The 24,379-nt window shown below is 37.0% G+C and overlaps 1 protein-coding gene across 3 annotated transcripts in view; it reads right to left on the bottom strand.

The window, feature by feature from the left end:
• Nucleotides 1–6,189: 6,189 nt before the first annotated feature.
• Nucleotides 6,190–24,379, bottom strand: part of zgc:172282 (leucine-rich repeat and fibronectin type III domain-containing protein 1-like protein) — a 146,252-nt gene continuing 128,062 nt past the window's right edge. For 2 of the 3 annotated variants that reach the window (XM_035534146.1, XM_027017558.2), the window contains 3 exons: nt 23,242–23,354; nt 22,514–22,868; nt 6,190–9,267 (listed from right to left, as the gene is read on the bottom strand). In XM_035534146.1, the coding sequence (XP_035390039.1) occupies nt 23,287–23,354 (68 nt within the window). In that variant the 3' untranslated portion in view covers nt 6,190–9,267; nt 22,514–22,868; nt 23,242–23,286. The remainder of the gene's footprint in view (nt 9,268–22,513; nt 22,869–23,241; nt 23,355–24,379) is intronic. The other variant, XM_035534147.1, reaches the window with a different exon arrangement.

The following is a 24,379-nucleotide window of genomic DNA, read 5'->3' as shown; positions in this document are numbered from 1 at the left end:
TTTACAGCTGGAATTGTTGAGATGCACCATGATCTACCATGGTATGTTTTCCTTGGACTGCTTTCTCTGTAATATTTCATCCACCTTTTGCCACCAGTGTGTCTGTTTTAAAAGTTACTGTCTTTCCATATGTTGAACGAATCACCTGCCATTTAATCTCTGAATCATGATTCTCTGCACTGCCAAGAAAATATAACCTATGCAAGCATCTAAAAGCAAGTATCATTCATAGCATTGCTTTTTATGTGGAGGAGATTCACACAGGTCATGTGATCTACTGCACTATGGACCAGGTGTACTACCAATTATTGTGTAATCTCTTAGTGTTTCATCCCTTAGTGTCTAATCCTCTCATCTTTCATGTTTAATCCTTTAGTGTCTAATCCTCTCCTCTTTAGTGTTTAATCGTTTAGTGTCTAATCCCTGTGCCTAATCCTCTACTCTTTAGTGTTTAATCCTTTAGTGTCTAATCCCTTAGTGTCCAATCCTCTCTTCTTTAGTGTCTAATCCTTTAGTGTCTAATCCTTTAGTGTTTAATCCTTTAGTGTATAATCCTCTCCTCTTTACTGTTTAATCCTTTAGTGTCTAATCCTTTAGTGTCTAATCCTTTAGTGTATAATCCTCTCCTCTTTAGTGTTTAATCCCTTAGTGTCAAATCCTCTACTCTTTAGTGTTTAATCCTTTAGTGTCTAATCCTTTAGTGTTTAATCCTTTAGTGTCTAATCCCTTAGTGTTTTATCCCTTAGTATCTAATCCTGTCCTCTTTAGTGTTTAATCCTTTAGTGTCTAATCCTGTCCTCTTTAGTGTTTTATCCCTTAGTGTCAATTCCTCTGCTCTTTAGTGTTTAATCCTTTAGTGTCTAATCCTCTCCTCTTTAATGTTTAATGCTGTAGTGTCTAATTCTCTCTTCTTTAGTGTCTGATCATTTAATGTCTATTCCTCTCATTAGTGTTTGATCATTTAGTGCCTAATCCTCTCTTCTTTAGTGTCTAATCTGTGCAGTACTGCTTTGCTCACCTGCACTTCACTTCCTCTGTTGTCATCTCTGTGAGGGAAGTTCCCATGTTCACCCTACCACTGTGCTCCCACACTGGATGCGGATACTGCAACATTTGAGGCTGTCTGTTCCTTGTTAATACTAATAGGGTGATATGAAAAGAGTCTCTACCCATACTCCACCCAACTTCTTTTTGTCCCACCCAATCAATGCATGTCATGCCTTTGATCAAAAATAATAATAGACATCTTAATTTAATTAAACTATCCCAATATTCATAACAACATAACTATGTACTTGCACTAGGTTGTGTCATTGACTGCATGTAAAAAAAAAAAAAGAAAAAAAAAAGTGTCATAATTTCTTATGATTGAACAGGGCAGGTAGAATAGAGAGGTAGACAGTGGGCATCAAAAGTAATCCAATAAACAGTCAAGTAACAACATTGCTAAGATCACAACCATAGAACTAGAAAACCTGCCAGAGAAACACTCAGTAAGTAGACCTGGGACAAGCCATACTGCACAAAGCGACTGGCAATGAGAATATATAGGGAGGTGATAGACAGGGGGACAGAGATGGTATTCAGGTTAAAGTGGTCTGGACATGCTTGGTGGTCTGGCTGGACATGCTTGGTGGTCTGGCTGGACCTGCTTGGTGATGCTTAGTGATGATGTGTTCTGGAGGAGCTTGCACATATGAGTTATTTTTTGTTTTGCAATGTAGTAGTTTTCACATTAGTAATTATCTCAGTATTTAAAAATATTATACTGAGATAATTTCTCTGCCTTTTAACAGGAAGTTCATACTGCATCTTGGTTGTCTTTATAAATGAGAACTGAGATTGACCTTAGTGAAGGAGAGTGAACTAACGTACCTGCCTTGTACTTTTCAGGAGAGAGGCAGAATGGCAGGCTGCTGCTCAGATAGATTTGACAGTAGGTATTGAGCTACTTGATGAAATCTTAGGGAATTTTGCAACCACAAAATGGTGATATCATAGTGATACTGCACTTACTTTAAGTCAGTGAAATTTTAACTTCCATTTTGTAATATAATGTATGTAATAATAATAAACTTGTCAAACCCATTAGCCCAGGCCAAAGGTCATAATGCATTGATAGCTATAACATTTCAAGGCATGTATCATTCAGTGTCCTGGGACATAGAAAACATTAGAGCCTATCATGAAGAGAGCTCTGTCATTGAGCTAACCCTGCAAGTTTATTTAACCACATTCAAAAACTATGGTTTAAAAAACATGAAATTTCAAAATATTTTGCAGCCTGACACACAGTGCACTCTGGGAGCCCTCTAATTATATATGAGGTATAATAGTGTTATGCTATTCTAAATGAAAACATGAATTACATGTTTTGTTGCAATCAGATTATGTAAAAGGTTGGGAAAAATAATATTAATTTAGCAGATGTTACAAGTGAGGATAAGGCAAAAAGGTGAGTTATTATTTGTGTGAGCTACATATCTTCTCTCCAGCTCCAAAGGAGCTGTTGTGATTTTTTGCAAAATCTGTTTGTTTATTTAAATAAATAGGCAAATGCATACCCGGGTACATAATACATAAGGAATTAAGGTGACTCAGACTTCTGGCTGGCTGAATTGATTTTCACTGGACATGAACCTGGGAACCCCTGTGGTAGAACTGGTACCCAACATCCAGCACAGGTCTTGATGCTGTGTGTTACTGGTTTGCTCCCTGAGGTCTTTGCCTCTATGCCTGACTCTCTGACTCAGGATGTTTGCATAAAGCACAGCACTACAATTAATCCCACTGCTGCTGGGCTGGGATGAGCCCTCTATTTCTTTTTGGGACCACCACTCTCCTGCTGGCTTATCTAGGGCATGTGTGTGAGGCTCTGGGACAGAACACAGATGTATGCTCAGAATAAGAATCTTCTCCAGAGGTCTTGCTCACCGCCACCCAACTGTGAAGGACAGAATATTTCACAGTGCCGTACATGGAGAAATAATGGGGGTGATGGTGCATTTAATCTTAGAAGGAGGGTCAGGGTTAGGTTAGGGTTAGATTTAGGTTAGGGTTAGACTTAGGTTAGGTTTTGGTTAGGGTTAGATTGAGGTAAGGGTTAGGTTAGGGTTAAGTTTAGAAGCAGTTAGGTTAAGGTTAGAAGGAGAAATATGTTACATAACAGTGTCCAACTTCTGCAGCTCAGATAAAAATAATATGGTCTAGTGGCTTGTCTCTGTGCAGCAGGTAGGCAGGATGAAGACAAGCAAGTAGCTATGCAAAATTAATGCAAATCTTATTTGATGGTTATAACTGAAGATACACGATTGCACATATCAATAATCAATCCATCCAACTTACAGGAAATGCATTTATAGAAGCTGCCATGACCTGAGCTGTCAATGCCCAACAGTACCTTTCCTTGGCATGTAATGTAACTCTGTGGCACAGAAGCATAAATCTCACCTTTCAGATCCAAGTTTGAAGATGACAGCAACAAAAGAAAAGGGAGAGTAATGTGTGAGTGGTTTCTCACTGAATTAACTTTGCTCAGCGATATATCACTGTTCAAGCTTTCTGTTCTCAGGTGGTTTTACAAGGCTTGCTACAGTACTACACTCATGTTATCTGGGAAGGCTCTTCATACAAGTGGATTCATGTGAATTCCTTTTTATTTGTATTTTGTTATAGACATCACTATCTGATATGGCCACTCAACAATTGATAAGTTAAATGCATTAATCCAAACCAGGAATTACTAAGAAAATAATGGATATTTGTTTTGAAATATTCTGCTGATGTGTACCTCCAGCCCTCGGTTTTTAGATGAGACAGCAAGTCGAACCTGCTGGAGATGTTTCATGCAGATATGTATCTTAAATGAAAAAAGATAAAATCGCAGTAGATAAAGAACACTGTAATTAACAGCTGTAGGTGATAAATCATAATAAAACAGCTTTGCACTGAACATCAGTTCTTGTGCATGATGAAAATGCTGAGGCTTTGTTTCTCACACATGAACACCTATTTACACACACACCCAAACACCTATTTGTGGTCTCACTGCACACACACACAGACACACACCCAAAAACCTATTTGTGTTCTTCCTGCACACACACACACACAAACATCTATTTGAGGTTTCACTGCGCACACACACACACACACACACACACACACACACACACACACACACACACACACACACACGCACCCATACCCAGAGGATCCATCTCAGATGGGCAAACTCTTTGAGGGAGAGACCATCTCCCTAACCATGTGCTATTGATTCTGTAATGCAGCCCCAAAGCCAAGCTGCATTAGACACTGCTCTATGCCAGACTACATTCCCAGATGACCACATAATCAAGGAAGTGCTCTTTGCATTATGAGCCACTTCAAGTGCACCAGTGATTCATAATCTATCCACTGACGTCTGTGAGGTCCACTGATAATGCATTTGCCGAAATACAGTAGCAAGCAAACCACAAATCTGTCTTTTTGGTTTGATGAAAGTTGAGATGTAGTGTATATGAAGACTGGAGTGCACAGGAATATGGAAGGGTGAGTGATTTATGTGCTCCAAATCCTCCATACTTTATCCATCTAAAGACATGACCACATATCTGTTCACATGGTACACAATATGTCTGACCCGCAAGTACTTCTGACAGGCAGGAACTAGGAACAGGATCTAGGAAATAGGAACTAGGAACAGGAACTAGGGGGTTTTGTGATAACCGCTACCAGTGTTCCTCTTTCCAGTAGCTGTGCTTCCCAGAATAGCTTCAGTCAGACCCAAACAGATCAAAGCCCCTCCACCGGCTTGCCGGCACCCACTGTACTACTGCCAAGCCACTGTTCCCACTTCACACTTGGCCATGCAGCTTTGATGGCTGTTTCGCTGTGTCTGAGACCCTACCTGTGCTCTCAGCAGGGAGAGCCTCGAAAGACAGAAAATTAAAATAAGGAAGGAAAAATCACCCGTTATTCTAGTGTGTTCGTAGTTTTCCTGCTGCCAGTCACAGAAAAGTGGTGTGTGTGTGTGTGTGTGTGTGTGTGTGTGTGTGTGTGTGTGTGTGTGTGTGTGTGTTAAGCAATAGTGATAACACGGGTGACACATAACTGAGAAAGCAGACTCGCAAATGTCTCCTTTCTTCTCCTTTCTCCTCCTTTCTCCCTCTCTAACTGATGCTGGCTGAATTCCCACATCCACACTAAGCAGTTAAAAGTGGGATCTCTGTGATCTAATTATGGTGTATGATTATTTAGCCATTTGTTCTGTACTCTGCCAGACCCAAACTAAAGCAACTATGGCCAGACTTAAACAATCAAAAATCTCCTTCATTTGACTGGAGCACTGATTCAGTTGCACATACAGCACACTCTAAAAGCAACCCCATGTCTACACCATACTGGTCACATGTCATCATCCAGGTATTGGTTATGTTCATGTCATTAGCATGTTGAGCCAGCACTGAATAACAGAAGTAACACAATGAAATTAATTTAGCCTCAGTGATCTCTGTACAATACTTACAACTGTACATGAATAAAGACAATTTTAGCAAATATTAATTAGTATTTATTTTATTTATATATAATCGAAATAATATTGGACAATCTCAGGAAAAATAAGTATTGTGAAACAGAATGTAAAATCTTGAAAAATAAATGTAGTATAATAGCTTATAAAGTAAATTAAACTGTACTATATATATATATATATATATATATATATAAAATATATCTTAAATGTGTATATCAAATTCAAAGTCAAATTTATTTATATTCATTTACAACAGCCCTTGTCACAAAGCAGCTTTACAAATGTCCAAGCCCCCAGTGAGCAAGCCAAGGGTGACAGTGATAAGGAAAAACTCCCTAGAGCACGAGGAAGAAACCTTGAAAGGAAACAAGCTTTAAGGGGGGGGGGGGGGGGCATCCTCCTCTCACCAACAAACAATATAAACAACAAAGAGTAGAATAAGTAGTGAAAGAGAAAAAAATAACAATAAAAAAAGCAATGAATGTCTATAATGGTCCTAGTCTGGTTTCGATGGTGTGCGTGTGTCTCATCTTCCATGAAAACATCTGTCAAGGGCAATGGAGAAGTAGTTGGCTGGGGTGGAGGTGTGGTCAGCTACAGCAGGGGACATCAGGGAGTGGTGGGAATAGCCCTGGCAGCTGAGACGGGTTGAGGCTCAGTAACATCATGACATCAGGGGTAGGTGTATCTCGGCAGAAAGAGAGAATAGATTACTAGGCATGTCCAAGTCAAAAGGTGTGTAAATTAGGGAAGTATAATGTGCAAAGTTGGACTCCAGCAGATCTAGTTATGGAAGTATAGCTAAAAGGATAGAGCCAGAAGGAACGACAGGCATGAGTACACCAGAGAGTATAGTGACAGCATCATAACATTTCAGTTTACCATAACTCTCAATGCCCATGGACCCCCAGATCTACACCTTTACCTAAGATGGGAAGAAGTTAATAAAATGCCTGAATGTACAGACTCTACAGGTTTTCAACCTAGCCTTAAATATTGAGACTGCATCTGAGTCTCGGACATTTACAGGAAGGATATCCCAAGGCCCTGCCTCCTGCGGTAGATTTTCTTATTCTTGGTACTAGTAAAGAGCCTGCACTTTTTTATTTAAGCAGACATGTTGGTTGTCTTGCACTAGGAGTTCACTAAGATACTGTAGGGCATGATCATTCAATGCTTTGTAGGTCACTAGAAGTATTTTAAAATCAATATGAAATTTTACTGGGAGCCAATGTAATGTAGCTGGAGCTTGTTTGGGCAATTAATGGTATAGCCAGCTAGTAAGGCATTTACAGTAGTCCAGTATTGAAGTAATAAATACATGGACTAGCTTTACTGAATCAGGTGAAGAAAGTATGTTCTTAATCTTTGCAATGTTCCTGAGGTGGAGAAAGGCGGGCCTAGAAATATTATTTACATGAGCTTCAAACAACGGACTGGGATCCATAATCAGTCCAAGAAACAAGTGAAGAAAATGTTACTGGGAATCCACTGATATTCATTAAGTAATTAGAGAGAGTGGTCCTAGCTGTCTGTGGGCCTAATCAATATCTAAAATAATAGGCAATAGTATATATCATCTGAACATGCAAACTTTTACAGGCCCCACTGAACTATAAAATAGATACCATTTGTACTTCATAAATTTTACTACTCTAAACTTAGAATCACTAAAATAACCTCTTCCATGAAATATTCTGTTTTCCAACATAAGCCTGTAATTAGGATAACTAGTTAACTACTTGGGCTAGGAGCAGTTACCCACTCTCAACAGGAGATGAGAACAAGGGCGGCTCAGATGCATATTGGGTTTTACATGTACATGCATAATCAACATGCTGCTATAATACACACAACTCCATTTGAACTTAACTGGGACTTTTGTTGATGTTGGGTCTCTTGTGGGAATCCCTTCACAACTATCTCTCAGCAATAGAATTGCTTATTTTTTGGACAATGCAAGGGACATTTTCATATTTCAATAAAAAGTTTACATTTTCCTGTGCACCACCCCACTGCTATGTAGTTTAATTCTCATAGCACATTTTTACAATTCACTAAACACTCTTGTCTAGAGCAGATTCAGTACAATGCTCCGTGCGCATATTTATTAGTATGCCTCTGTTGGCGCTAGTTGGGTTTCAAACCCATGACCTTGGTGTTGCTGCACTGAAAGGTGAGCTACAGGAGAACTCACCCATTATAAAATCACACAGGCTGCACTAGCATTCCATATGATGAGGCTCTGTACCTAAATATGAAACATTTATTGTAGCAAATTGTGCTAAATTGAATGATCATTTGTACTGGCAAATGCAATTAGTAATGCATCGTTTCTTTTGGTTCAGTGCACATTTGTTGTTTTTTTGGTAATGTGGGAGCTTGTGCCATTCTGGCCTTTTGTAAATGAATGCTTCATTTAGTCAATACTGGAACCATATCAGCAGTTTCAAACACATAAACCTGCTGTCTGCCAGGAGTGTTTCCCATGACATAAAATCAGGCCATGGAAGAAACTACAGTTGCTTGCACCACACAGTGAGCAGAATGGCTCATAAAACAACATGCGCTCCTAGGGTTAGGGCTAACCTTCCTAGGGTTAGCGTTAGGGTTAGGAGTTAACCCTCCTAGGCATAGGGTTAGGACTAACCCTTCTAGGACCACAACTGGACATTGGTCATTAACTACAATTAAAAACTACAATGGCCATCTCCATGCCAATTAATTATTTGGGTGGCTTGCCAAAATTAAGCCTCTGTTGTTGTCAAACCACAAACACAAGCACCTAAAAAAAGGTCAGAAAAAAAGCCACTGTAAAGTCTGGTTTTATGTCATTAATGACCCTTGTTAGAATGCATGGCATTGTGGACTCCATCAAATACCAGGTAATTTTAGATCAAAATCTAGATTCTCTGCCAGGAGCAAAATACTTGGTGATAGTTAAATCTTCCAGCAGGACACTAAAGGAGGATCCAAAGCAGACCTCTAAATTCACACAAATGGGTAAGTGACCACAGACCAGACTCCCTGGATCATTTAAACTCAGGTAGCTCAAGGACACTGAAACGGACAAAGGAAACTGGATGCTTTTAAGAGATTTTATAATGAAACATGTTCTCATGATATCATGGAACTTTTAATGTGTTTTAAGAGAGGACTTGATGCTGTAATATAGGTAAAAGAAGGGTGCACAAAGTATTAAATGGCAATGTGCCAGTACTTTGACAGATGATTCTGAGGTTGGTTTGTCCTGTATTTGTAGTGTAAGGTTAAGGATGATAAGCAAAACTGCATCAAGGAGCTAGATAAATATAATCACCAAAACACCACGAAAGCATCTTTGTCCTGGAATGTTTGATGGTGAAGGTATACAGATTAAACATACGTGACAGCTGTAACCTCTGAACTAGTAAAGGACAAAAACATCTATTAATCCACTCTTTTAATTTATTAAAAAATTACACACCATAAAAATTACATGTATAAAACTATAAGATTTGAAATTGATTATGTACAATTACAAAATAAATTGACAAATAAAAACAACAAAACAATCAATAAAGGAAGAAAGAAAAAATGTATACAGGTGCTCCCCATTAGACCAGTCACCATGTTTGTTTGTTTGTTTGTTTGTTTGTTTGTTTGTTCATTTGTTTGGAGTTTTGAATCCTGTTTCAGTTCTCACCTTCAGATGGAGAAATTCTGACTGACTTTTGGGACAATGTGACTACCTAAAGAAAAAACACAGAGAGAATCACACTGTGGATTGTGACAGGGATGAAAAATTTAGACAATATATAGATTTTCTCACTCTTTATTGTCCCATTGTAAGGGTAATGCATTTCACTCTGGTCTACATCATTGACACTCAATACTTGGTCCCCAAGGAAAAATTCTACTCTGCCTTCCATCAGCGGTGCTGATATTGTAGAGATTCAGACATAAAAAATAGGGCTCTACATAGTTAATGTGGATCTGTAAATACATCTTATACATGTAGATGAAAACCTCCACACACAGGCTAAATAATTACAATACAATAAAATGTAACTTCAAGGGCACATAATAAACTATATTCTATTAAGTAGCACAAACATTTGTGAACAACTTCTCTGCCTCTGTAATATATAGACCATCCAGAAGCTCCAAATGTACTCTTCATTACTGATGCAAATGAGGCACTGGGGCTGCCTGTAACCATTAAATAAAGTTTTAAAGTTAAAGAAAGTTTTAAAGTCAATGTTTTAAAGAAACAGTCAATTAGAAATAATGTAGTGTATGGCTACAATTTATTTCTAAGTAATTTCTAAGTCATGTTTTTTGTTTACTAATTAATTTCATGTTGTTTGTTTACTAATTTAACTTTTTCTTGGGCATTGTTTATCTGTGATAGCAACAGTAACTAAAGAGGACTAATTGTTCTGTTGTACTGTCTTCCTAACTCCTTTTTTTTTCATTTAAATGTACACTAAAATTGCCTTGTTGTCAGAAAGCACCAAAAGCTATAACAAATCTCTAAATATCCATACTAAGATCAACAAGCTGGCAAATTTGAAAAAATTTATTTAAATGCTTAAATACTTCACATTATCATGCTAAAGGCTTCGACTTCTGGAATTTAACATCCCTGCACAAGGACAGATGGCAAAGACATCACTGGTCCCACCACATAAATATTTCATGCAGAAATTACCCTTAAGGTTAATTTATCGTTCCCAAGAAACTCTGTACAGTTCTTGCATAATATTATATTTCTAACATAAAACGTGAAATGAGACAAGCAATTGAAAAACAAAAACTTCTCAAGATGTCTATGACCATACAGAAAACAACATATTCAGTAAACAAAGTTCTGTCTAGGTTCAGTCATATATTCTAAAGACCTAAGAAAAACTAAAATTGTTTTCATCTAACAATCCTGACACTTGGCATGTTAGTAGTCAGCTAGTTTTGGCACACAAGTCCTTTCTTTGAACTACTAATGTTAATTATTTGGTCAAAGGAATATAATCTGCCAAAGAAAGAGAAGGGTCATTGTCACTCTGAGCTGATGCATCTTGATAACTTATCAAATTGAATGCAAACAGAACTCATATAATTGCTTTCCTTTCACTGTATAAGGAGAAGCTGTTTAGCTGTTTGCTCTGACAGGACCTCTCCATTCATGTGTAATGATATATACCCTCAGTCTAGTGTAGGCAGTACATAGACAAATGCCAACTGGAAAACAGTGGATATTATCATTAGAGCTTCAGTGTCTTCAGTGACTTCACTAGCTCAACCCAATGAGAATATTACTCAGATAGCAAGTGCACCTTCATCCATTTTAAAGATTAATACTGACTATACATTGACTTTATATTAACAATATACAACGATGCACCCAAACAATAATCCCTCCAGGAAAACGGCTGTCTGTCTGTTGAGGGATAATGAAACCTTAAAAATAACTGCCTAGTTCAAGTGTTGAAGCTTGCTAGCAGAGGCACTTATCCTCATGTACTACATAAACAAGGCATGCACGTCACAGCAGTGCATTTCGGAGGCAGTCTAAGACGACGTGCTGCAGACCTAAAGGAATTCTCTGCATTCTACAGCTGAAAATATGTCACATGTTGTCTTGCCTTGCACCACATGTACTCAGAATGTTTCAGAATTATACAGACTTGCATAGCTATCAACTTTACCATGCCACAGTGTGGCCTATAATCACAAAAACATCACATACTGTACAAAAGTATGTGATGTTTTTGTGATTGGCATATAATCACAAAAACATCACATACTAATTCTAGCATGGTATTTAAAAACATCACATGCTGTTCAAACTCTAGCTCACATTTAATGTGTGCTTCATGGCAACTTGGAGTATCTTTTTATCCATTTTTATGCATTTATGCAAGTTTTTGGTTGTAGTTGTAACAGATTCCCAAACCAGGTTATAAATGTGTTTTGTTTTTTTGGGGTTTTTTTGCCTTCTTATGTATACCAGTATCTGTTACACTAAAGCGACACATTTTTCTTCTTTAAATATTATTTTAATAAGAGTGGAATTGCTTGGAATAATTTAAGTACTGGACAGCTCCAGACTTTCCTACATATTATAAAACATACACATTTTTAAAAATTATTATTATTTATGTGAATGGAATTTTTCTATGGTTGATATCAAATATCAGTTGGAGATTAAGCCTATGCAGGATTTTGCTCTCTATATTATTATTTTACTTTATTTGTTTACTTATTTTATTATTATTTTATTATTTACACTGATTAAACAATTAAACACAGGCATAAATACCAAATCCAAGTTTATGAACAAATTAGCAAATTATACCAACTGCTTCTATGAAAACACATCAGCAAATTTTTATGTTGTTAAGTAATTAAAAATTATTTAATTCTTAATATATTTAAATGCATTCTGTAAATCAAAGGTCAATTTTAAAGTTAATTTGACTTGCTATGCTGGAGTCAGTCTATGAGATGTGCAGTCTTTGAGAGTCCTGTTACACAGCCTGGCTGTGTCTTCAGCTTTCATTATGATTCATAGAACTACACCTTGTTCCTCATCAGCAGCTATTGATTATACAATTACTTTCTGTCTGACCATTAGATATCAAGCAGGAGTTGGTGCTCACAAATCTGCTGGAAGCCTGGGGCAATCGCTGGGAGATAATCCAGCATGACTCTCCTAACCTCTTTAATAACACAGCAGTCTAACATGCAAATGACCTTCTGCTGCTGGTCCACCCCACTACTCTCCCAAAGAACAAGGTGAGAACCTTGGATTCATCACCTCTTTTCATTCATTATGTATTATTAGTGTAAATGATGAAAATCTTTAAAGGTTCTCTGTAGGCAAGTGTTGTTAACTCTTTATTACACACACACACACACACACACACACACACACATTCTGCAGTTCCTAATCATCTATTCCCCAAGTCTCCTGGTCCTGCCAGCATTAAACAGCAGGAGCCATAATTAACCAGAAGATGCTTTGTCAGACTCCCAGTGCTCGGTGTTTTCACTGCTCAGCCCGATGCACCTGGCACTTCTTGCTTTTATTCATTTTTTTATTTTATTTTTTCCTCACATATATGTGATTCTGAAAGGCTGCTGAAAGCCATACATCATTCGAGTCCAGGTGTGACTGTCAATGCATGGACTAAGGCTTGTGCCTCATGTAATTTTGCTGTTCTCAAGAATTGTTGTCAGCCTTTCATTAATAAAATATTATTGACCACCTGAAAATATGGTGACTGGATGTGTTCAGCTGGTGGAACATTCCTGAAACACATAAGATACTTGGTTGATAAAACCCCAGTGGTGTTCCTGACACACTCAACACTGCAGAGCTGGACTACATCCTCATAACAACAATGTACAGTTAAAATGGCACCTGATATGAATACATACAACTAGTTGGGTTCAAGTCTAAAAGTGGAACCCTACACTGAGTTGTAAATTTATGAGATACTTCTACTGTGTAGCTGCACCAATACACTACTAGTCTTTTCTTGATAATGGCCTGCTCTGAAGCTGTAGCCTGCTCAGATGTCAACAGGTGTGCCAGGTTTTCAGTGGCATTTTTAATGAATGACCTGTTTTTAAAAAACGTCTGAATATTTTGTGCATGTATACATATAAATACATACATCTATATTATATTAGATAGGTGTGTTTCCTCTAGGTTGCTTTCCCTTGCCCATGTCACCTTCACAGGGTGGAGTTAATAATACATTTTGCTCAAGATTTTAATTTCTGTAGGCTCATGAGTTTTCATAAATAGTTTATTGTGACATTTTGAGCAAAGGAGCAAGGCATGAGTGAGTAAATGTTTTTTAAAATAAAGGACTTAACAAGAAGACAAAAGATAAGCAAATTGAGGACAAAATGGAACAAACAAAAAATGCAAAAGGAAGACAAAGTAGTCCTTGAGTCCTCACTAGATGTTCCTCAGAGGAAAGCAAGTCACCTGTGGCTTTAAGGAGTGTAACAAGGTGCAGATGTGAGTGATGATTAGAAGTGGGTGATTGGGAACATGGAAATGAATGTGTGTGGTAATTGGTAGAGGGGCTAGTGATTGACAGGTTGGAGGTGTGGTTGGGAGATAGGCACTACTGTTGTGTGGGCAATTGACTGGGTGTAGACTGGAGGATAATATTTATTTTCCCAATAGAAACACTGCCTGGCCAAAAAAAGGTTACCACATGGATTTAATGAGTAGCTTTTCATTTGTTAAACAACCATGTCGAAAGACACATCCTGTGGTCATGGAAAAGATGTTAATCTGTTTCAGAAGGGTCAAATTATTGGCATGAAGCCGAGAAAACATCTAAGGAGACTGCTCAAATTCAAGTTAAGAACAGTGGGGAAACAACATCTTCGAGGAAGGAACGTGGTTGGAAAAAATCTTGAATGATCGTGATCAGCAATCACTTAAACATGTGGTGAAATCAAACTGTAGAAGAACAACAGTAGAACTCAGGGATATGTTTAATAGTGAAAGTAAGAGTATTTCCACACGCACAATGGGAACCCAAGGGATTTGGACTAAACAGTTGTGTAGCCTTAAGAAAACCACTTGTCAGTGAGGCTAACTGACAAAAACGGCTTAAATTTGCTAGGGAGCATAAATATTGGACTCTGGAGCAATGGAAGAAGGTAATTTGGTCTGATGAGTCCAGATTGACCCTGTTCCAGAGTGATGGATGCCATCACGCCTAATGCCTACCGCACAACCTGTGGGGGCTGTGCTATGATCTGGGGTTGCTGCAGTTGGTCAGGTCTAGGTTCAGCAACATTATGTGCCCAAAGAATGAGGTCAGCTGACCTGAATATACTGAATGACCAGGTTATTCCATCAATGGATTTTTTCTTCCCTGATGGCACAGGCATATTCCAAGATGACAAAACCAGGATTCATCGGGCTCAAATTGAGAAAGAGTGGTTCAGGGAGCATGAGACATCATTTTCACACATGGATTGGCCACCACAGAGTCCAGACCTGAACCCCATTGAGATTCTCTGGGATGTGCTGGAGAAGACTGCGCAGTGGTCGAAATCTCCCATCATCGATACAAGATCTTGAGGAAAAATTAATGCAACTCTGGAAAGAAATAAATGTGACATCGCAGAAGCTTGTGTAAATTATGCCACAGCAAATGCATGCTGTAATAAAAGCTAAAGGCAGTTCAATGAAATATTAGAGTGTGTGACCTTTTTTTTTGGCCAGGCAGTGTATTTGCTCATTATAAATCTGTACAAAAACCCATGGTCCTATTTATTGTTTATTTTAACATATCTACACAAAAGTCCTAATGTCCAAATTTTTTCTTCTATGACTGACTGGTGACCATACAGATGCCACAGTTCTTACTTGTTCTTTCCTTCAAGGGTTCCTTGAAATAAAAGTACATGTTTGTCTGCAGGTCACATCTGTTATATACTTGGCTTTTTTTTCATGTTTATGATTGATTGTGCATTTTTACAGATGTACTATAGAAATGTTCCATATACAGATGTATTTAGATTTCTGTGAAATTACACAAGGCATTTCAGTGTCCAACTTCCATTTAAATTTGAATACTTGTGATAAATGTGTTTTGCCACACAAAATGCACTATAAAATAATGTTTGAAAGAATATTATTTTTATTTTCTGATAAACCAAAAATGCCCTTCTTTAAAAAACTATTTTTCAGCAGTTATATATAGCATATTATTATCATGTGTGTGTGTGTGTGTGTGTGTGTGTGTGTGTGTGTGTGTGTTACATATGTCTTACATTTCAAACACCAAAACATTTGGTTCAAATGAGTAAAGGTGTTTTCACATGAAATATGATACATTTCTAAAACTGGACCTCAGATTTTCAGCGTTATGGCCACATTATTTCTTTATGCAGTGCTCTAGGTCAAATGGTACCTCATTAGGAAGAGAGCTGAGGTGGTCTGAACATTTTGATATAAAACATAAGGGTATCAGTGAATTTGAGAAAATAAGCAAAAAGAGAGTTAAACATCAAAATGCAGTTTGTTACATCAAAATTGTGATATTAACAATGTGATATTAATACATGGTTTTGTTAAATGTTGACATGAGATTAATTTTCACTATTGTTGACTCTTTTGGCTCTCTATTGGCTCTGTACTTTAAAAGACAAGCAGTCAGGGACTCTTTGGCAGCTAATGGGTTAAAGAAAGTCTACTCTGGACCATAAATAACCCTTAATGATTAAAATATTAGCTAATGTGATTTTGTAACATGTGATTAAGTGGGGGGTTGCATTTTCAGTATATGGGTGTAATTGAAAAGGCCTAGATACAGGTACAGAAACTGCATAAAGCTACACTAACCCCACCCAAAAATATCTGTAAAATATCTGAGCCATTATGCAATGAAATTGTTGCAACTTTGTAAAAAGCTACAACTATGAGGGTATATGATCTTTAATGGTTTTATTCATATAATTTAGTTGTTCAACCAAAAATCTGTTTATTGCGATAACAATTAGCTGGGCGTGTTTCACATATCGGACATATTCTGACCTGTACGTGTTCACATATCAGATGTATTCTGACCTGGACATGTTTCACATATCAGAAGTATTCTGACTGACCCTTCAAAACGTGCTGTATGATTCCATGGAAATGTTTAGCCTAAGCAGAGCTTTTTAGACCAAGTGGAATCTTTTTAAGAAGCATGTTTACAGTTGTTTGTTATTGTAGCAAGCAAAAGTAGAAATTAAAATAATTAAAGTAGAAATGCAAATACCAGAAATTGTGTATTACATATTTATTATTTATTTATTACAAATGATGCTTTGTGAAGGCTTCTGTGTGGCAGCCACGGCACCACTGAAGCTCCGATTTAGCTGCCAACTGAATGTAAAATTAGTCACATCTTTGTTTTTTTTTTAATTGTATATAATGCATCACACATCACGGCCGATCACTATGCTGGTCACAATAAGCTACACAAAAATAATGCAGCAGACCAGCAGTGTTGTGATTTTCCTCATTGTCCTCTGCAGTAACACAATAACATTTCATTATTGTTTTTTGGAAACTAACATTTCATGAGAAAAAAAAAACATTTTTCTTGCTGTGGCTCTTTATTGCTTGTATGACTGTAACATTCCGGTGGAAGAGGAGTCTCCTCATTAAATAATTTAAATATAAATTTCCAACACATCCTTGCAATTATTTTTAAACACATTCTACATACAATTTATGGTTTTATGTTCTGGTTTCATTTCTAAAGAAGTTACTAAAGTTACAGGCCTGCAGCCACCACAAGGGGAGGGTGAAGGAGACTATAGCCTGGCAAAAATATGTGATTAATTCACACATGAATGTACATGATTAATTCACACAAATGTATGTGATTAATTCCTACACAATTAGTAATTAGCAAATGTATGTGATTAATTCACACACAATTAGTAATTAGCAAATGTTTGTGATTAATTCACACAAATTAGTAATTCGCAAACGTTTGTGATTATTTCACACACAATTAGTAATTAGCAAATATTTGTGGTTAATTCACACACAATGAGTAATTAGCAAATGTGTGTGATTAAGTCACACACAAATGTATGATTAATTCATACACAATTGGTTATTAGCAAATGTTTGTGATTTAATTCACACAGTAATTCGCAAACATTTGTAATTATTTCACACACAATTAGTAATTAGCAAATACTTGTAGTTAATTCACACACAATGAGTAATTAGCAAATGTGTGTGATTAATTCACACACAAATGTATGTGATTAATTCACACACAATTGGTAATTAGCAAATGTTTGTGATTAATTTACACACAAATGTATGATTAATTCACACACAATTGGTAATTAGCAAATGTTTGTGATTTAATTCACACATAGTAATTCGCAAACATTTGTAATTATTTCACACATAATTAGTAATTAGCAAATACTTGTAGTTAATTCACACACAATGAGTAATTAGCAAATGTGTGTGATTAATTCACACACAAATGTATGTGATTAATTCACACACAATTGGTAATTAGCAAATGTTTGTGATTAATTTACACACAAATGTATGATTAATTCACACACAATTGGTAATTAGCAAATGTTTATGATTAATTCACACAATCAGTAATTAGCAAATGTATGTGATTAATTCACAAACAAATGTATGTGATTAATTCACACACAATCAGTAATTAGCAAATGTATGTGATTAATTCACACACAATCAGTAATTAGCAAATGTATGTGATTAATTCAGACACAAATGTATGAGATTAATTCACACACAATTAGTCATTAGCCAATATTTGTGATTAATTCACACACAATTAGTAATTAGCACATTTATGTGATTAATTCACACACAATTAGTAATTAGCAAATATTTGTGATTAATTCACACACAGGTGTATGTGATTCATTCACACAAAGGTTTGTGATTAATTCCTACACAATTAGTAATTAGCAAATGTATGTGATTAATTCACTCACAATTAGTAATTAGAAAATCCTGAACAAGTTGAAAAGAGACAAAAAGCAATAACTGGTCCAAAAAAATAGCTTTCAAGAAAAACTGCTAAAGTTGTAATATCTGAGACCCAGAGCCATTCCCCAACTATGCACAAAGCTCAGTACTAACACTGGAATTTATTTATTTATTTATTATTTGTTTGCAGCCAAAACCAAGGAAGCTAGACCCAGGCTTATGGTTAGGTTTAAGGCTAGGGTTAGGGTTAGGGTTAAGGTTAGTGTTAGGGCTAGGGTAACTAAATTTAGGATTAGGGTTAAGGCTAAGGTTAGGGTTTGGATAAGGTTTGGTTAGGGTTAGGACTAGGGTTAACTAGGGTTATGTTTAGGGTTAGGGTTAAGGTTAGTGTTAGGGCTAGGGTTAACTAAATTTAGGATCAGGGTTAAGGTTAGTCTTAGGGTTAAGGCTAGGGTTAGGGTTAGGATTAAGGCTAGAGTTATGGTTAAGGCTAGGGTTAAAGTTAACACTAACTTTATGAATCGAAACTTGTAGATAGGCATAAATTGGCATTGTGAATCTAGTTTGGCCATAATACATGTTGTATCTGTGTTGCTCACTCCACTATAATTATGCCAATTACAATTTAACAATTACAAGTTAATTATCATTAGCATATCAGTTAATCCTGTCAATTACTTTAATCAAATCATCATTCATTTCAATCAACTGTATTTTAATTAGCTGTTGAAAATGCAAAAATAAAAGTTAACAATTTAGACACTGCATTGTGAACACTGCCTCTATGTATCACTGTGCATGGCTCTTTAAGGAAGATAACTGCATGAGGGAAGATCCTTTCATCGGTTTACTGTTGCTGCTTCCTAACCCTGGTGAACCCTGACAGTCACAGTGATCTCCTATATGAGGAAGTTCCTATATGGAGTGGGTGCCCAACAATTTAGTCTACAAATAGTTTTGTTTGCCATTTCAGTTGGATATAAACTTAAACATATCAATTACTTATTCATTTCAAAAGAAATCAGTACAATCTACCATTTTGCTGCTTGAAAAGACCAACTAAAATAATAGTCTAAAATAACAAAATCTAGGTAGATAGAAAAGAGTATAGAAAAATCTAGTGCTTTTATAGCAGTTCCTAGTACTCTGACTTTGTGTTCTAGCTAAACATAAAAAAAAGGAATCACATAGATGCACCAAAATAATCTACTTATTCTTTCCTTTATATAAGAGCTAAATGTATGATGTGATTAAATGTCAAACAAGTTATTAAATATGAGCAAACTGCAGTATTTACTGCAGCAGGAAAATGTGTTTAGCAGGCGTATCCCTGTCATCAGAATGGAGTGTTGATTAGGAACATAATGATCTTTTAATTGCCAAAGAAATGAAGTTTAACGAGTCAAAACAACCTACTTAGTAAAGTAAGATGGATGACAATGGCAAATACATCATTGCCTTCATATTGGGCTGTTACAACACATGTATATACAACTAAGAGTTACGGAATGTAGTTTCAGAGATCTGAAAAAATGTTTGTAGGTTTTGTTTTTTTTTTTCCCCAAAATGCCTGTCTGCAGTATTTGATGTCACAGATAATAAATGTAGTTGTCAGCTGGCACTCGTGCAAGTCCTGAGCATCAAAAACAGACAATGGGCACACTCCGAACCTTAACCATCAAACCTTTAGTGAGGTTCACGTTGTACAAATGTGATCTAGATTATAAAGTCCTGACTTAAAGTAATGAATCACACTGCAGAATATGTGCAGGCCTGGTACACCACCTCCTAATTACTTTAATGCTTTCAATCTTTCTTTGGTCCTTTGTTTTTACCATAATATTCGATTTGTTCAGTTCTTCAAAACCTTTTTACTCCTTTTCAAAAACTGAACAGAAACTGTGTGCACTATCTATTTTTGTTTACACTTCATTACTTTTTCACAAACAGCTTTTCACTTTGTTATTTAGTGATTTATTTAACTTTAATTAAAAACATGTTTTAATTTGTTTATCATATTATTTCTATATTTTCTAAATTATTTTGGCAGAAAATGCTGAAATACACAAACTAAATAATAAGCATTTTTTGTTTGTTTGTTGGTGTTTTTTTGCAGACTAATAAATAATACTTTCCTGGGGGGTTGTAGATGGTGCCCCCATAGGGACATAGAGCCCAGTTGGCCTATTGAACAATCACTAGTTCCCTGCCTCTTAAAGAACAATCTTCTTCTGTTGGCTACATTCAAGGTATATTTAGGAAACAGTTAAAGCTTTAATAGGAGCTGCACTGTCACAAACACATGTGCAGTGATTTGACATGTTTTTAAAAAACACAATGCCAAAACATCTGATTTTATATATTATGTCATTTTGTATTTTATACCAATTGTAACCTGGGTAATTGAGAATAACTCTCTATGTGTCTTTCACTCTTCATGTGTAAGCAACATCTTTTGTAACATAGTTAGTTCACAAACACATACACACACACACAGACACACACACAGACACACACACACACACACACACACACACACACACACACGCATGAGCGCACACACACATACACACACAAAGTAATAAGTTTGAATAATTCTTTAACAAGGTGTTAATAAAATGTTGGTAAAAACAGCATCAACCCATATCTCATATTAATATTTCTAGGTTTGACAGCAGCTCAGTTCACATGCTGTATGCTGATAGGATAGTTCTAGTTTACAAACTAAGTATAACAGAGAAATGCAATACAATTATAAGTTGAGCTAACTGCTCTGAGATCAGTAGATAATTTGTCATCTCTGACTGAGTACACAGTGTAGTACAAAATGTAGGTTACATTCTGCCAGAATTGTTAGAATACAATTATTATAGGAGAAAGGAAACTGTAGTGGTCCAGATGTTGGTGTCCTCATAACTAGTCATGGCCCTGGTTGTTTAACAGAGGCAAATGTTACCCATTAATTAAAATGCAAGGATGCAATATGAAACTATAACTCCATAACATACTACAGATCAGAAGTGCATTTTAGTATGTGGTATCTGTGATTTAAATCAGTACAGATGTTGCTGTAAACATATTATCATAATTGAGGCAATAGTTGAGACAATTTATGAAGACTGCCCCATGTGACGGGTGAGCACAATATCCAGTTTAATATAGTACCCATTTAGCCCACTGGAAAGAAAAGTAAACATCTAATAATCTTGTGCACTGGCTTGGTTTGAATTCTCAATTTTAAAGAATGAACCATAACAAAGAATGCCCAATCCATCTTCATTTTACTCTGTCTAAAGTTAAACACTTCTCATCCCTCAGAGTTTCAGGGATGAGCAAAGTGTATTGATGATCAATAGTTAGACAAAGCACCGAATGTTTAGGTAGTGAAGGCAGAAGGCAGTAACCATGTCTGACTTCGACCCCGGGTTGTCTGGGTGACAACGTGTGCTCTGCGGACAAGACCGAAAAGCCAGCTCTCTGGCATAGCAGACTGCACATTTACAGCATCCAGACTGCACGTTTACGGCTCTCTTTTTGGAAGAGCACACAGCTGTGCTTCAGACATTCTATGTTTTCTTGTCACATTCAGTCTTCATCCAGGGTTCCACCTAGCCCCTCAACACAGGTTTACATCCCCTCACAGCAAGGGGAATTCCTTTGACCATGGACTACAGATGGCCTCACAAAACCATCCCACTTCTGACACCATTTGCAGCAAAGGAAGATGGCAGTAACCACACCTGCTTTCAAACTTGGATGTCTTCCAAGTGAAAAAAAGTGTTCTGTGAGCACTCCACAAGCTCACTGTTACATCAGTTTACTTCTTGAACTCAGGCTCATTGATGTTGAACACATACCTGGTAAGCACATGCCCTTATACCAGATCAGTATTGCATGAAGTGTATAGACAAGTATCCAGTGCAGTTTGTTCCACATTGTTTTCTTTCTATTATCGTCATCAAATAAATGAGCACATCTTATTTACCACCTATTGGTGCCATAACAAGGACACATCATTTATTTTCTTTATTCCATTCTAATATACTATGTGCATTTGTGTTTAGGTGATTACACTCATTTATTTTGATGCTGGTTTGCTCATCCTCTCTTCTCCATCTCTGATGATATGCCTTATCTTTCCCCACCTTGGACATTACAAGGTTTGGGAAAATAATTTATGGAAAAACTTATGACTGAAGCAGCAAAGCTAAATTATTTATGTTGTTCTTGTATTGGTTCTGAGATACAAGACTACAGCACATCTACTCTAACATTTCTCATGCCAGCTGAAAGTCTGGCAGAGTCTTAGACTTTGAGCAATCAAGAAACTGAAGCCTGGTGTCAGTCATGTGTCTTGTCAGTTGAGAGATGCGCTCAGAAAATGGCATTTTAAGTTGTGTATATCTTTGACTGCAAATAAAGTGCTATAAAGGGACATGATGTCCTGCCTCAAACAGCGAGCTGGTACTCACCCTCTGATGAACATCCGTGCTCAGGCTTGGACCATTCAGGTAATGATGCATACCACAGTTGGCAGCAATACAAGACAGTCCTGCCCATGGGGAGTTCAAAACCTTTATGTTTCCAAAAGCCAGTGGAAAACAACCATATGCTCCGATTCCTTTTTGTTGCTAGAGTGAATCAAATATGTCCTGGTGGAGATCGTTGAATAGTTCCAGGGATGGAGTGTGAAGAGTGGGCTTAATGAAGAATGTCCTATAAGAATGTATCTTTTTCTAATTTTTTATACTTTTTATGTAATGTTTTGTTTTTTGACATACTATTCCATCATTTAGTTCTCCCTGATATCTGATGATCCAGAGAAGTCTAGGGGAGGATAGAGAAGGAAAAGACAAGAAGAAGGCTGAAATCAAATATTAATGTAAAAAATATTAACTACCTGTTTCTGTTTTTAGCAAGTTAAACTATAAAAGTCACAAAGTGAAGAGAGAGTGACTACATCCATCACACCACTTGAGAAGGAGACAAGCGAAGCGACATATGCAGTAAGCAGCCCACACAGCCTTTGGCAAACACTGAAGAAATGTGTTAACTTGAAATAAATGGCAGACAGTGGCATCTCACTGACTCTGATTCATCAAAGAACTGCTACCCCACACCCCCTTGCTCCTGGCCTCTCTCTATACAACACTTCACAAAACAGGCCTGACGAGGAACAGAGACAGAAAGATGGTGTTACTTCTCAGGGTTGTGGTTGCCTCCTATTGGATAGCAGGAGGAGTCATCAAATGTTAAAGTCGCTCCAGTCTCGCGGAACTTTTTTCTCATCGCTGACCTGCGGGCCTGCCATGCCTGCGAGGGAGAGACAGAGGTGCGAGAGATGAGAACAGCTGGGGAGGGGCCACATTCACACTTGAGTGTGTGTCTGAGATGGGAAACTAATGTGTCTTACAGGCAGGGAGGCTTCTCTTTTTCAGCAACAGGTGTCGATATTTTTCTTCCAATCTGACAAATTTTACATTAGCAATCTAATATGATACAATGCATTGCTCATGGTCATACGAAATGACTTATTATTAAAGCATAAAATGCAGAACAATATTAGTGGTTGACATATGACTCAATATTAAAGCAGAAAAAAAACTAAGAACATATACTAGTGGTTGTGGCTTTGACTGATAAATATGTGCAATGATGCTATAACCTGAGGTAAAATTGAATAAGTCATAATACTGAACCAGAATATAGCAAAACCAATAACAGTGACTCAATAACACTAATTAATGTACAAACGCATAGTTTACACTAGTGTGTGTGTATGTGTATGTGCGTGTGTGAAATGTTAATATTCTTAACATGCTCTATACATGAATATGTAATAATATATAGCATCAATAGTATGTCATCCTGAATAAACCAGGCAGATTTGGAATCAGACTACCCCTACCCCTATCCCTGACCCTACCCCTAACCCTAACCCTGAACTTACCCCTAACAATGACCATACCCCTGACCTCTGACCCTGACCCAAACCCTAACTCTGACTCTGTTAAATTAACCCTGACTCTGTTAAATGGTATATATTGAGCTAATTTCATATCATATTATGACAGAGCACACAGTTAAAAAGTAGCAACAGCCACACAGATGTAGCACACACACACACACACACACATGGTCCAATGAACATTATTCATTTGATTTGCTGGGTTCATCACTACATTTAATTCACCTAGGCTTTATTTACTGACATTAGATGATACACTTTCTTCTTTCTGCACCACCAGATCCTAATTAAATTGGTTTTATTGATTTACTGAGTTCTGGGAGTGCACTCTCCTAATCCATGACCATTTGTGCAGAAACTGCAATTACCT

The sequence above is a fragment of the Electrophorus electricus genome, chromosome 15 (assembly GCF_013358815.1).
Source record: "Electrophorus electricus isolate fEleEle1 chromosome 15, fEleEle1.pri, whole genome shotgun sequence".
In the NCBI taxonomy this organism is placed as follows: Eukaryota; Metazoa; Chordata; class Actinopteri; order Gymnotiformes; family Gymnotidae; genus Electrophorus; species Electrophorus electricus.
The sequence above is the reverse complement of the archived record's forward strand: the minus strand, read 5'-3'. Positions and strand labels throughout refer to the sequence as shown.